Source organism: Pleurodeles waltl, chromosome 3_1, assembly GCF_031143425.1.
Source record: "Pleurodeles waltl isolate 20211129_DDA chromosome 3_1, aPleWal1.hap1.20221129, whole genome shotgun sequence".
Classification (NCBI taxonomy): domain Eukaryota; kingdom Metazoa; phylum Chordata; class Amphibia; order Caudata; family Salamandridae; genus Pleurodeles; species Pleurodeles waltl.
Genome location: NC_090440.1, coordinates 1,162,574,737 through 1,162,590,915, shown reverse-complemented (window position 1 = coordinate 1,162,590,915; position 16,179 = coordinate 1,162,574,737). Strand labels below are relative to the sequence as shown.

Below are 16,179 nucleotides of genomic sequence, written 5' to 3'. Positions count from 1 at the left end.
GCCTCACACTGCGGACAGTGGGGAATGCTGGAGTCAGATCCCCTGCCGGGCCCCATCGTACTTTGGCACAGTTGCCAGAGTAAAGATCTTTAATTATGTTAAGCATGGAGCCTGGGACTCCAGCTTTGCTCATAACCTCCCACAGCTTGGGACGCGGGACAAGGTCAAAAGCGGATTTCAGGTCAACAAAGGCCATGAAAAGGTGGCCATGATCCACATCTGCGGTCTTCCACTTTATAGTAATAAAGCGGAAGACCTGATCGATGGTACTGACCTTGTCCCTGAACCCTGCCTGAAGATGGCTTAATACCTGATTTTCTACTATCCAATGTTTCAGCCTACTAAGCAGCTGAAAGCAGAATATGTTTTGCAGATTATCTAGTAAACTAATAGTTCTGTAATTTCCTGGAAGAATTTTCTCTCCTTTCTTTTGAATGGGCACAATTATTGCCTCCTTCCAGGAATCCGGATAAGACCTGGTAGACAACGCAATATTCGATATCCTGTTAATATACCGAGTCCATGTGGGCAAATCTGATTTATACAAGTCTGAGGGAATGCCGTCTGGTCCAGGAGCCTTCCCTGATTTTTGGGCACAAATTGCCAACTCCGTTTCTTTTAAAGTGAAGGGAGGCACCACAGGGCAACATGTTAGAGGTTCTGCAGGACTGGTGGCAGCAATTTCCGGCGTAGAGCCATACAATTCCCTAAAATGAGTGAGCCAGGTGTCACCAGCAATATGGCATTCTGGAGCGAGTGAAAGATCTGGGTCTCTGCGTGAAACCAAAAGCCAAAAAAATTTAACATCGCAGGTCCTGTCCGCCTCAGCCAGATCTCCCCATAGACTTTCCTCATGCTTGAGTTTGCATAATTTGCAAGTGGAGACATAATATATATATATATATTCACTGAAAAATGTCGTTAGGTAAAACATCAGCCTAACTATAAATTCCCTGCAACCTTTGTTTTTTCAGTGAATTTGTATGTTTTTCGTAACGTAAAGTAATATATAATTACTATATGTTAATATAACTACCACTGTGCATGGCTGAAGGTCGTGTGCAGCAAGTTTTGGTGTGTGAATGGGTGTATTTTTTTCCATTGGATTTTGGATCTGCGGATCCCTAGCATATTTACACTAGAGGCTGCGTTGAGCACCACAGCATATCTAAGGATCAGCAGATAGACCCCCCCAAAAAGTGGGCAATTTTTTCCCACGAGGGGTCTCTCAGAGCCCCTCCATCTGTCCTATTGGACCAGGATACCTCTATCCTGACCCCTTTTGACAGTTTTTCACTGTCCCCCAAATGCGAAAAAGAAAATGGTGGGTGCAACATTCCTCCCAGGTTGTGGCCAGCCAATCAGATCTTTGCTTTTCCCCCTGAACCTCCGTGAGTGAATTCACAAAGGAATGGCATCCCTAGATATCTATATTTCTTTTTCCTTTAATAACTACTATATCACTGAACAGATTTTTACCAAATCACAAAAAACACTCTTTCTGGACCAAGATCAAGCTTTCGATCAAATTTGCCGTAATTCCATTCAGCGTTATGTGATTTGCCCAGAGCCGATGCCGGAACTCAAACCAAGTTTCCCAAATCCAGAGTCGGCAGCTCCGACTATTAGGCCACACCACAATTTCTGTGTGGAAGTCACACACTAGTGGGGTGATTGTGTATGATAACGTATGGTGAGCACCTTTTTTGTTGAAATGGATATGTGAAGTAAAAAACACAGCTGGATCAAAATACTGAAAAGTTCACCAATAAGTCTTGCTTGGGAATACTTGCAAGTGTTTGTTTTAAAACTGGACTTAAAGGAATTCTTGAGCACCTTTGCCTCAGTGGTGGTGGAACAATTTTCATAGTGGTAGTGCTGACATAAATTTTAGCTCATTGAACGGATACAGATTGTGAAAATATCTTGCTTCGCTCAATGTTTAACAAATCTTTTCAGAAGGAGAGTAGTAACAGTGTACCATATAGTTGTCGCAAATATTTTACTAAACCATCATCTAGTAGTACCCTATCATTTACAAACATCACATTTCCTATTGAAATGGCCACAAAATTTGCACAAATATACAGTTTTACTGATAAAACGATATAACACACAAATGATAATGTGCGGACTCAGATATCAGTGAATGTTTATCATTTAGGCATCACCTACTAAAAGTGTTAAAAGTGTCTTAATTTGTTTTGATCCTGTGAAAATCTTTGTTTCTATCACATTTCAGAATTACAAAAAACTCTGCTTTGTTTTTGCTTATCTAACTGCTGATATATTCTGAAATATGTGTACAGTTCATTTAAAGGTATCTAAATTTTGTTGTGTTTTACAAAAAATGTCTTTATTCAGACTATCCTTTCCTGGTTCCTGTACCCTAGCAAAATGGTCACATAGTTCACTTTAAAAGCTCCTCTCACTTTGCAGTCAGAGAAGGGCATATAAATACCAACCCTCATGATAAAGGAATAAGCAGCAATTTGTCAGAAGACATAGCCTGACATTTGACTTCTATCTTTGGAGCACAGCAAATGTGACAAATGAATACAAAATGGAAAGGCATTTTCTTTATTGCTCTTTCACAACCCACTACATATTGGTCTACATTTGCAGGATGAAATTCTGTTCAGAGTACCATCCTGCGGAAGAGTAAATTCCCCTTCCTTAATAATTCCGATCCCTTATTGGATTTTTCTGCCGTTAGGTTCTAAATGTTTAGGGCATAACGCTTGGAGTTATCCTTTTTGAGACTTCTAAAGAGACTTTTGTTTTCAGTAATGTTTTCTAACATAAGAGGCTACTCTCAAACTCTTAGAAATCCATGTCACTAAGCTGTTTTACTTTTTAGAAATACAATACAAAGCAAATACTGGATGTAATTTAGTTTTCATCTAGATTGCCTCCACCTACACCACTTCTTGTCTCTTGTAGCAAAACCAGGTTACTCCTTATTTATGATAGTAGCCAAGGATGTTTTGATATTCTACTGGATGGTTCATTCCTTTGGTGTTTAGGAGCAGAACCATAATATTGGCCATGTGTGATTGGGGAAGTGCTAAATTAATGATTTTGATGAATAACTAGTGATATTCTAGGTAGAGACATTTATTGTGTTGATTTGAGTGCAAATTTAATTTGTAGGAGTCTTAATACTTCCTGTGGTAGCTGTACGGCTGGACATTCCCAGAGGCTGTGTACCAGGGATCCGGGCAGATGATTGCCTTTCACTCAGGTGGCATGGCCACCTTTCCAATTTTGAACAGTTCTGTTCTGGCAAAAAGAAAGATTTTTAAGTGTGCAGGACGAGAAAAGGAGAATTGAAATGAGAGATCTATCAGGGGTTTCTGCTTTGATAGAAAAGCCTTTTGTCTAGTTTCTTTGGAGTAACCTTAGTTTTGGTTCTATTGCAAATAACATGCTGGTTTTCCCTCATGTGTGCCATGATCACCTGGTTATTCATGGGGGGTTTGAAGATGATGTCTCCCGTGTTGAGATATTTCACCAGTCACACTTTATTGCTTGGGTGTGAAGGAACCCACGTTTCAGGACAGGCCCACATGAGGCCTCGTTATTCTCGGAGCGCTTTGGAAGCCTAAAAAGTCTTGGATTTCCTCTCCTCGTATAATCTTTCAGGACTCTTTCAAGTAAATTAATTTTATTAGCAAATTTGTCTATCTTTCATTTTCCAGCTTGTCATCTTCCAAATTACTAATTCTCAACCCTGTCTCAGCAAATCTGTACCGTAGCTCATGAAGGTTCTTCTTCATAAGGATTATTTCATTTTGTGTCATGTCTGTGCATTTTTTGGTTGACTGCAACATGTCATATGATGTAAAACCTTTGAAGAATTGAATTTCTAGAGTCTCCTTTCAGTTTAATAAAAGATTATGGGACTGGATGCTGCTGTTTAGATGATTTCTTTACAAGCTTGACATCCTTAGTATTCTTTGTTTCTTTCTCTTTGAACTCCACCATCTTTTCTTGAGTGATGGATATGGAGTGCCATAAAGTCTGAAATATCTTGTCAGATTTTAGTTGGATATGCTGTAGGATATGCTAATGGACTGCAGTAACCTATATAAGCAATTAAGACTGGCTTCAGTCTGATTGTTTGATTGACTATATGTTTGGCTGTAAAAGCCATAGCATTGTGCTGATCACTGATAAACTATAGTGTGCTAATGATGACTGTGCAACATACGTTGATGGCCTTGTATGACTGTTCATTGGTTGTTTCAACTGTTTGATCACTAGTGATCCTGCATTTTCAAAACAGTAGTAATGTATTTTATAATCGCAGCCCAGTTGTTTGTATTCCCTCATGATCTAATTGCCCTTGATTTCAACTTTTGAGCACCTACATACTTGATTGAGCACCTACTTACTTGGTTGTATGGCTGCTTAACTGCTTTCTTGGATGCGTACATGCAAGCATATGATGGAAAAGCCTGTACCAGTACTCAAGCAGTTGCCAATCATTCATGTAATAACCATTTACTCCTCTATTGGCTGAGGTACCATTCTGCAATCAGATGGCAGCCTTAGTGAGTAACCATAAATGCATCCTGAAAACTGGAGAAATGTGGACACATATCTCATCAAATCCACCTCAAATTGAGGTACCACATCAAATGTAATGCTTATCTATTTAGTTGTGTCGTTTACAGATGATCACAGGGCTGTTGAGACCAAGTCTGTGTCAATAGTTGAGACGCTAAAAGTGGTACATTTAATTGGCAGATATAGAGCTACACCAAGAAATGGATAAAGCAATCTTCAGTTTTGGAGGACCATGCTACTCACACCGCTATATTGCAGTGTTGTGCCCACATCAAATCCACAGTTACAATGGACACACATGCAGCCACAATCAATCTCAGCATTGTACTTAATGGTTAATCACACTGTATATAGCAGCTGAGGAGTATATTTAATGACTGATTTCAACTCTGCGAGTTTTGAGACGCACCATTTGACAGTGGGTTTGCAGTCGTAGATAGCGCTGGTTGAGTACTGAATAAATACTCACAAATGAGGGAAACCTCAAGAGTCAAACCATTGGACGTAGCGATGATCTCCCACACAGGGATGAGACTGTAATCAGGGTTTACAGATTCTAATCTGTCTTCAGTCTCCACAATTGGATTTTACACGCTGGACTTGCTGCCTTCTTTCTCAGAAAATGCATGCACTGGATACTCTTGTCATTTATTGAGACTGGATGAGGCAGTAGATTCAAGTGGTAGCAGGATTTATACAAATATTGGGCTAGATTTACAAAGCCGTAGTGCCACTAAAGCGTCACTTTTTGTGATGCTCCGGTGGCGATATGCAGTGAGCCACATTTACGAGGTGGCGCTAAGCCACTTTTTGTGGCTTACTGCCACTTTGTAAATATGGGCCCCACCGAGGCAGTTTTCTGCGTCAGAGTGGCGTGCAATGGATGTTGCTGTGGGCGATCCACTGCAAAACCCATTGTTTTTTATACTGCCCCAGATTCACAAGAACGTGTAAATCTGTGCCAGCACCAATACCTAGCGCCACCCCAGGGGTCCCTTCCTGCACATAAACAATCATTCAAAGATGACGATTTGGTGCTTCTATGTATGCTGCATTCTTCATTCTGTAGCACACACAGATGTGCCAAATTGCCACTGTAAATTGTTTATGTGCAGGAAGGGTCACCTTCCTGCACATTAACAGTCAATCCCTTCAACACAGACACCCTTGCACTATGGTGCAAGGATGCCTGCATTGGAAGCTAAATTTAGCACTGGTGCAGGGGGAAACACAGGGGTGCACCGTATTTTAGTGAATACAGCGCATCCCTGGATTTCTAAAGTGATGCAGCGTGGCACTGTACATTTTAGTACCGCGCTGCACCATTGTTTAGTTAATCTGGTCCAGTGTTTTTATTCTCAGCCATAAAAGCGCCAGCCAGTTTGAAAAACCATTGCAGCATGGGAGAACCGCCATATTTTTTCATTTTCCGTAGACAAACCTTCAAAGACAGATGTCTGTTTCTGTAAAATGAAAAATCAATCTTTCCGGCAAAGTGGATGTTTTCTTCCAGAATGTAGAGAGGCGGCATTGTTAGTTTTCTGTGAGAGTACGACTGACTTTAAGAGCGAGGCTCTCGCACACTGCTTTGTTAATTTTTCTCATCAGGAAGACAGATCGCTACTATATTTGAAATTTCATTTAGAGAGCTTCATTGTTAAGGTAACATTGTTGTGAAAAAGCAAATCTTAAATTGGGGAAGACAAGACAAGAGCGAAGGGTGAAATCTTTGAGTGTCTCAACAACCCTTGCAAACAATCGAGTAAAGTGTTGTATATAGCTGAGCCTCCACTCTGAATAAATATGAGTACATTTTGAGTAATATGACAACTATTATGCATAGTTAGTCACAATGGTTGGATTCCCTTCCGTTTTAAGAACTGCAATAACTAATTTTCATTCATTTAATTATCGTAAGTGGTCACTTACTTTTTTGTACTGTTATGTTTGTTTTGCTTGCTTTTTTGTTTGTTAAACTCACTTGGTTTGGTTCAGGAGCTGTGAGTGCTCTTAGTATAACTTTTACTGTATGCTTTGAAATTAGGTCCTTTTTAAGGATTTATTGCAGTTTTTAGCTCTGCATTCGGGTCATTTTTTGACACAAAAGCGGCGCAAACTTACAAAATATAGTTGCATTTTTTTAAAAATTATGCAAATGCTGCACTAAAAAAGTATAAATCAGGCCCTTAGTGTATTACAGCCCAGCGCCTCCTTGTGCCACAATAGTGTCAATTATTTTGATGCTAATGTGACCCAATGAGGCCAAATTCGCTGCACCATATTTACAAAGTGGAGCAATGCAAGCATTGCGCCACTTGGTAACCCCTTGCGCCACATTATGCCTGCGCCAGGCCTAATGTATGCAAGGGGGGAGTTCCCCCATTAGGGGGAACCCCAAAAATGGCACAGTGGAATCTAAGAGATTAGCGGCTATTAGTGGCTATTTTTAGGACCTGCAGGCGTTACAACAGGTTATTGCATTGTTTTCAATAGGCCCCTATGTACTCTGCAGGATTAGCACCAAAAATGTGGCACTAATCCTGCACAGTACATTAATAGTATCAAAGTATATTAAATACGGCACACATATGGTGGCAGTAGAGGGGTGCTAAGGGGCGCAACAAAAGTGGCGCTGCATTGGATGCAGAGCCAATTTCCTTTAATTCAGACCTTAATGTGTGAGGACCTTTCATTTTATATAGATAAACCCTATTTTACTTTCTCACATGTTGAAGCTTTCTTTTAGTTATATTGCAATATCATGTTTTTAATATAAATAAAAGATAATATTTCAAAAGAAAACATTCACAAAGGTAAGACAAACAGTGGGCGAGATGGGACTAGGCAAACAAGCACAAGGATGTCAAAGTTACTTCAGAGCTGTACACATTTCTTTGCTAAACATATCGAAGTTTCAGATTTTTTCCATCACAGCCGGACTATCAACCCAGTAGACTCCCAGCAGAAATGTTCAAATCAGCCCCAGACTACAGGAAGCCATGACTAGAATGGGTTCATATGGGCGTGGTTGGATTCAGTGGCATAACAAAACTTAAAGTGGCCTTCTTCCTGCAAAGTACCTGTAAGGGGGGCCCCTTCACCCTGGACCCAGTCAGGGGCCTGCCACCCATGCACCGTGTGCTGTGCTGAGGAGCCCCCCCCTGCAGCTCGCCCCCGGCACCCTAGGGCCTGCGGGCCTTTTTTACACCCCTAGTTGGGTCAAGGCAGCCAATCTTAGCCTGTAGCCTACACTAGAAGTGGCAGAATAGTCCAACAAACCTTTATTAGAGATGGCAGAAATAAAGAGTGAAGCAACAAAGCCAACTCGTCCTACTGGCACATGTTAGGTTTGGGTTATGAGAATCGGAAGAACACAGTTTACTATATGTTTTCTTTGGTTGTTGTTACCTTATTACTGTCATAAAATAAGACACGGTTTAAATGCTCTTCTATGGATCTGCATAGATGAGTCAAGAAAGTGGGTGTTTCCCAATGAAAAATAGCACTCCTACACAGCGGCCGCATATGTCAAGGTCGCGGTGTGATGAACATTTAAAAAAATCAAGAACACTTACCTCGAGCCGCCCATCTCCCGCCACCATCTCCTGCCGCCTCGCTTCTCTAGTGGTACAGGCTCCCCAGCAATCCCGTCACTGCTTACATGCTAAACAAGGCATGAAAGCAGCATCAGGATTGGTCTGAGCTGCAGTCACTGCAGCTCAGACACAAGCCTGTGGTCTGTGCTCTTTCCCCAGCCCTGCTGTGTAAACAACCAGGGTTGGAGAAACTTAAGTGCGCATGTGTGTTTGGCAGGTCTTAGACTGCCAGCCAAACACGCATGCGAACATAGTGCACTCTTCCCTCCTCCCGCCTCCCGTGGCCCCGCCTCTCCCTGTACACTCTGTTTGATGAGCCAGTTATGAAAAGTAAAATGAAATCCCCGGTCCCACACCTACTGCTATGTTAAGTGATTAAGAATAGGAAACACTGGCAAAATGGCTGAGAACTGGAATTCCTAAGTGAATTAATAGGGCTTGTGTTTTAGATCTGTAACATAGTGAGCAGTGATGATATGGGATACTAAGAAAATGTAAGCAATTCATGACTTTCATACATTGTGGCAGATTCTCTGGAACAAATAGTAATAATACCTATCTAATCTCTGTAAAATGAAACATTTGGATCACTCCTATGTCTTTTTTAGTTGAATTGTCTGTCTCATGTATGAATTATCTTTATTTGTATAAACGCGTATCTGTAAAATAGGTCATTTGACACTACTGACCAAGGAAGGACATCTATTGCATATTATTTTCGCATTAGGTGATTTGTCTCAGTGAGAAACACTTATCAGATTCTATATTTGCTGGAATGAGCAGCATATTATTTTTTGTTTCAAAACATTAATCTTTTTTTATTCTAAAACTATGATTATTTAAACAACAAGCCGACAATTAAAACAAAAAAAGAGAAATCTCTGATGGAGCCAGGAGAACGGGGTGTATGCAACAATGGGCGAAACAGAGAGCCTTGACAAAGACAAACAGGAAAGACGGAGCAGACGGTGAACTACATTGATCTAGGTAGAAAAACAAACAAGATAAGGCAACAGAAATAAAGAGCGCATAGGGGACAAGCAGAAACAAGAGAGTCTGAAAGAAATGGACAAAAGCGGCAGGAGTAAATGTTATAGAACAGGGAAAACGGAAGGTATAACGAGAGAAAAGTATTGGTGCTTCACCTATTCTTCGAGGTTGTTGGCAGCTTGCTGGAAGTCTATGCTTCACCAGCTCCCCCTCAAATACTTAAGTGAAAACTCCTGTAATGCTATAGTTTTTGGCAGAGATCAGTCTCACCTGATAGCCTTTCCACTGTTCAAATTTTCCAGTTTCAGCTTCTTCATCAGTGCCATTAACTGAAATTAATCAATTTCCAAAATTAGTTAATTGTTCATTGCAGAAAATGAATTATACTCGTCGTGGAGACAGCCTGTTAAGCAAAGGACCCTCAACTTACAAAGTTGTTGTGGAACAGGCAGGCGCTTTCACATTTTCTCTAATTGTACATCTCTCAGTAAAGCACAATGTACTAGTTTGGTCATATTACAATATGATGATGAATGTGCTGATTGAATGTTTTAACCATCTCTGTAAGAGAGCTGTCAGGTTTGTTCTCCGGCGCTAAGTGACGCAAGGGCAGTTAGGCAACTTTTGTGACAAGTATTGCAGCTGTCCTTGGAAACACAGGAATCCAGAGTAACAAACTTGAATAATTTAGGCTTACTTTTGGAGAGTGGTGCGGGGAGGAACATCTTGTTTAAGCAGCACTTGTGTCACCTGCAACAAATGTTAAGAGGAAGGAGTTTTCTTCTTTTGTTAAAAAATATATGACTGCCAAGGTTATTGAGAAAGCATGCTGGGTAGCTCCTAGATTGGTGGTGTAGGAAGTTGGCTCTGTATGCACTATTTCAAAGTAAGGAATAGTATGCACAGAGTCCAAGGGTTCCCCTTAGAGGTAAGATAGTGGCAAAAAGAGATAATACTAATGCTCTATTTTGTGGTAGTGTGGTTGAGCAGTAGGCTTATCAAAGGAGTAGTGTTAAGCATTTGTTGTACACACACAGGCAATACATGAGGAACACACACTCAGATACAATTACAAGCCAATAGGTTTTTGTATAGAAAAATATATTTTCTTAGTTTATTTTAAGAACCACAGGTTCAAATTTTACATGTAATACTTCAAATGAAAGGTATTGCAGGTAGGTACTTTAGGAACTTTGAATAGTCGAAATAGCATACACAGTTTTCAAATAAATCACAGATAGCTATTTTAAAACTAGACAGTGCAATTTTCACAGTTCCTAGGGGGAGTAAGAGTTTGTTAGTTCTTGCAGGTAAGTAAACCACCTACGGGGTTCAAGTTTGGGTCCAAAGTAGCCCACCGTTGGGGGTTCAGAGCAACCCCAAAGTTACCACACCAGCAGCTCAGGGCCAGTCAGGTGCAGAGGTCAAAGTGGTGCCCAAAACGCATAGGCTTCAATGGAGAAGGGGGTGCCCCGGTTCCAGTCTGCCAGCAGGTAAGTACCCGCGTCTTCGGAGGGCAGACCAGGGGGGTTTTGTAGGGCACCGGGGGGAACACAAGTTAGCACAGAAAGTACACCCTCAGCAGCACGGGGCGGCCGGGTGCAGTGTGCAAACACACGTCGGGTTTTCAATGGAAATCAATGGGAGACCAAGGGGTCTCTTCAGCGATGCAGGCAGGCAAGGGGGGGTGCTCCTCGGGGTAGCCACCACCTGGGCAAGGGAGAGGGCCTCCTGGGGGTCACTCCTGCACTGGAGTTCCGATCTTTCAGGTCCTGGGGGCTGCGGGTGCAGAGTCTGTACCAGGCGTCGGGATCTGGGAGTCAGGCAGTCGCGGTCAGGGGGAGCCTCGGGATTCCCTCTGCAGGCGTCGCTGTGGGGACTCAGGGGGGGCAACTCTGGCTACTCACGGTCTCGTAGTCGCGGGGAGTCCTCCCTGAAGTGTTTGTTCTCCACAAGTCGAGCCGGGGGCGTCGAGTGCAGAGTAGCAAGTCTCCCGCTTCCGGGGGAAACGCAGTTGTTTTAAAGTTGCTCCTTTTGAAACAAAGTTGCAGTCTTGGGTGAACAGTGCCGCTGTCCTCGGGAGTTTCTTGGTCCTTCTAAAGCAGGGTAGTCCTCTGAGGATTCAGAGGTCGCTGGTCCCTGGGGAAAGCGTCACTGAAGCAGTGTCTTTAGAAGTGGGGAGACAGGCCGGTAGAGCTGGGGCCAAAGCAGTTGGTGTCTCCGTCTTCTCTGCAGGCTTTTTCAGCTTAGCAGTCCTCTTCTTCTTAGGTTGCAGGAATCTGAGTTCCTAGGTTCAGGGGAGCCCCTAAATACAGAATTTAGGGGTGTGTTTAGGTCTGGGAGGGCAGTAGCCAATGGCTACTAGCCCTGAGGGTGGCTACACCCTCTTTGTGCCTCCTCCCAACGGGAGGGTGTCACATTCCTATCCCTATTGGGGGACTCCTCCATCTACAAGATGGAGGATTTCTAAAAGTCAGAGTCACCACAGCTCAGGTTGCCTTAGGGGCTGTCCTGACTGGTCAGTGACTCCTCCTTGTTTTTCTCATTATCTCCTCCGGCCTTGCTGCCAAAAGTAGGGCCATGGCCGGAGGGGGCGGGCAACTCCACTAGCTGGAATGCCCTGGGGCGCTGTAACAAAGGGGGTGAGCCTTTGAGGCTCACCGCCAGGTGTTACAGTCCTGCAAGGGGGAGGTGATAAGCATCTCCACCCAGTACAGGCTTTGTTACTAGCCACAGGGTGACAAAGGCACTCTCCCCATGTGGCCAGCAACATGTCTCGAGTGTGGCAGGCTGCTAAAACCAGTCAGCCTACATGGGTAGTTGGTTAAGGTTTCAGGGGGCACCTCTAAGGTGCCCTCTGGGGTGTATGTTACAATAAAATGTACACTGGCATCAGTGTGCATTTATTGTGCTGAGAAGTTTGATACCAAACTTCCCAGTTTTCAGTGTAGCCATTATGGTGCTGTGGAGTTCGTGCATGACAGACTCCCAGACCATATACTCTTATGGCTACCCTGCACTTACAATGTCTAAGGTTTTGCTTAGACACTGTAGGGGCACAGTGCTCATGCACTAGTGCCCTCACCTATGGTATAGTGCACCCTGCCTTAGGGCTGTAAGGCCTGCTAGAGGGGTGACTTATCTATACTGTATAAGCAGTGTGAGGTTGGCATGGCACCCTGAGGGGAGTGCCATGTCGACTTACTCGTTTTGTCCTCACCAGCACACACAAGCTGGCAAGCAGTGTGTCTGTGCTGAGTGAGGGGTCCCCAGGATGGCATAAGATATGCTGCAGCCCTTAGAGACCTTCCCTGGCATCAGGGCCCTTGATACCAGGGGTACCAGTTACAAGGGACTTACCTGGATGCCAGGGTGTGTCAATTGTGGAAACAAAAGTACAGGTTAGGGAAAGAACACTGGTGCTGGGGCCTGGTTAGCAGGCCTCAGCACACTTTCAAATCAAAAGTTAGCATCAGCAAAGGCAAAATGTCAGGGGGTAACCATGCCAAGGAGACATTTCCTTACAGGTGGTATTAAAGACATTTCTGAAAGCTAAATCCTTGTCACTTTAAAATAATTAAGGGAAACAAGGCAAGGAAATAGTGCATGTCAATGTACATCATCAGTATGTGATATATGCTTATTGGCATACTACACTGATATTCCACATCGACAGATCAATCTACATAACAATCTGAAATTTAACATTCAGTGATAGTTACAATTCTAATCCTAAAGTTATGGCTTCTGCTTACATTCTCTTCTCATACAAACATTTTACTCGCCAGCCTCTTGATCCTTCTCCTGTACTTGTTGCACGGATATTTCCAAGGGTTATTCAGCCTCCATCCATATAGATGAATAATCTTTGTCCGACTCTGGGCTGCAGCCTACACCAATATATATGTATATCAGTGTGTTTCATGTTATGCAGAAAGGCGTTGTTTTATACAAACTGGAGCATATGTATGCTTTCAATGTGAAAACAGGTCTGTGCTGAATATACCTTCACTTATCTTTGATTTCTTCAGCTGTCTATTTTTCTTCTAATGCATCTCAAAATCAGTTCTATATATGCTTCTAGCATCTAGATTAATTATCATTCTCCTGTATATAATTTTGATGAATCATAGTATGGTGTTCTTAAACTCCAGTAAGTAATGTGCTTCCTACTCTCAACTTATATATCGGGTGTATACTATCTATGACTCTAGGTATGGATTCCATATTTCTTTGAATCTATTTATATTATATATGATTATGATTATATGATATGATATGAGGGAAAGCAGGAGAGAGCTAAGTAATGCATCGAGGTAGTTCACAGGAGGAACTCACTCGGCTGCCTCTCAATATACATGCGTTTCATACTATTCACACAGCACAGTGGGTTTCAGGAATAGATGCTGATTGGTGCCATGTCACGAGTGACCCTTTTAGCCCTACTAACATTGTAACCGCCTGCACAATGTATCATGAGAATGGTAGTTTAAATTTTCAACAAATTAAACGGTTTTGTAAGTGGGCAAGGTCCGGTCTCCACTGAGACAACATTTCTGTCCTTGACAGTGCTGTCTGGGCAAGAGCAATACCAAAAAATTTAAATCTGAGTGACAGGCTTGGAAACGAAACATGACTAAAGTCATTGTGGAGGACAGTTGAGGAAAGACTGAGTGGGACCAGTAAAAGGAGGTTGATGACAAGTAGAAAAACTAGGACAGAGAGATGGACCACCTGGAGGGCTAGGATGACAAGAGACATGAAGGCAAGGACAAGAAGAACCAGGCCCAGGGAGACCTAATCTAGATGACCAAGGGTACCAATGCCAGAGGGGGCCAGAAACAAATAGACAATGAGGAATGGGACTAGGTAAAACAGGACTAGGGTGAGAAGGATCAGGAGGACCAAGAGAATGTGGAACAGGGGTATCTGTGGAAGATGGCAAGAAGAAACAGTAGGACCAGGTGTAGAAGTAACAAAAGGTTGTGGACCATAACCAGGAGGAAAGCTAGGAGGGCCTGAGTGCACAGACAAGGACCATATGAATGAGGACCTGGGCCAGAAATAGCAGACTGAGGTAGACAGAACAAAGAGGACCACTGTCAGAGACTAGTGGAAAGAAGGACCAAAGATAGGAGGGGCAAGACCGCAGAGATCAGATCAAGTAGACCATGGGGACAAAAGCGAATAGACAAGGAAGACCAGGACCAGAAACGACTAGGTCTCAAGATTCTATAATCGAATGACAAGGGTACATATAAAGGACTAGGAAGTCCAGTCCCAGTTGGACCAGAATCAGAAGGTCCATGACGGTTTGACTCAGGGTGATCCTAAATGACCAATGTTAACCCACAACATGTGAACTAGGAGGACCAGTGCCAGAAGGATAAGGAAAACTAGACCCAGGAGGACCGTTACTAGGAGGACCATGATAGAGGGGACCATGGACAGACAGACAAAAACAAGGTGGAACAGGCAAACTAGGAGACCAGGTGGACTAGTAGGACTAGGATAGGGCAGGAGGACCATGGGACTAGGGGGACTGGGGAAAACCGCCTGTGGAACCAGCACCAGAAGACCTGATACATGAGCACCAGACACAGGAGAACCAGAACTAAGACCAGGACTACATGGACCAGGAGAACCAGGAGCAGAAAGATTAGGAACAGGCAAACTAGAGGACTCAATAAACCAGGGGAGTAGAAAAAGGATGACCGATGGATGAAAATTAGGATGAGGGAGATGAAAAAAGGTCCAGGACTAGGAGACTTACAATGCAAAGGACTAGGTGCAGGGGTATATGGGAATGACAACCAGACAGACCATGAAGTACAGGGCCAGGAAAGCCTAAGGCCAGCATGAACCAGAGGTCAAAGAATACCAGAACTAAGAATGGCTAGGATAATCTGTGGTGGGCTAGGAAAAGTTATTGAAGAACCAAGGTAAGGAGCAGGAGGCCTGGATCCATGAGGACCAGTGCCAGATTGATGACAAATGTGAAGATCAGGACTTAGAAAGGCAATGGCCAGTAATACTACAATAGGCAGGACAGGGACTAGAAAGACCAGGGAGACCAGTACCAAGGGAACACAGAAAACCAGAACAAGAAAGACTAGGAGACCTTAAAGGATCATGACAAGGAGGAAAAGAAACAGGAGTAAGAGGACCAAGATAATCTGGACATAGGGGCCATGGCAAAGATTACCAAGTGAAGCAGAACAATCATTGCAGTTAGCAAAGCCACGGCAAGGAGGATCAGAGCTAAGAAGCCCAACTAGAATTCAGAAAACCAAGGAAACAGGACAGCAGTGGCCAGGAGGACCTGGACCAAAATGACCAGGCTCAGTAGGACCCAAACAAATGCCAGGATCAATCAATGCAACCGATCCATGAGGACAAGGACAACCCAAACCAGGAAGACAAAGACTAAGAGGGCCAGGACATGAGAGGCCAGATAGACTAGGACCTCTGGTACCATAGCTCATAACTTTAGGGTAAGGAGAACCAGGGCAAGGTGACCAGGGCAAAGAGGACCCGAAAGGTCCACGTTGGCCACATTGGCAAAGACTGCAGGAAGCAAGAGGACAAGGATGGCCAAATGGTAGGGTTTATGAAAAGAGCACAACAGGAAAAGAGAGGCTAGGACCAAGTAGATCAAGACTAGAATGGCTGCAGGACCAGGGTGTGAAAGATCAGGTGGGCCAAAACAGCCAGAGTGATGTAGACTAAGAGGACAGGATCTGGAGGTCCAGGAGTACTGGGACTAAAATGACGAGGCTCAGAATGACCCAGACAAAGAGAACCAATATGAAGAAGGCCCAGACCATTGACAGCAGTGACCGCAGGATCATGAGGACACACACATGGCCAGGAAAACCAGGATGATCCAAATCAGGAAGTCAAGGGCTAAGAGGAAAATGCCTGAGAGTACCCGAACATGGAGTGCCAGGTAAACCGAGGGATTCAGCTGGACCAGGAACTGATGTAATAGGAATTGGATAAACAGGGCGAGAAGGATCAG

At 43.4% G+C, this 16,179-nt stretch overlaps 1 protein-coding gene across 1 annotated transcript in view; it reads right to left on the bottom strand.

The window, feature by feature from the left end:
- LOC138285031 (otoancorin-like) overlaps positions 1 to 16,179 on the bottom strand; it is a 489,250-nt gene that overhangs the window by 263,982 nt on the left and 209,089 nt on the right. The window contains exon 13 of the mRNA XM_069224460.1: positions 9,429 to 9,487. Coding sequence (XP_069080561.1) covers positions 9,429 to 9,487 — 59 coding nt within the window. The remainder of the gene's footprint in view (positions 1 to 9,428; positions 9,488 to 16,179) is intronic.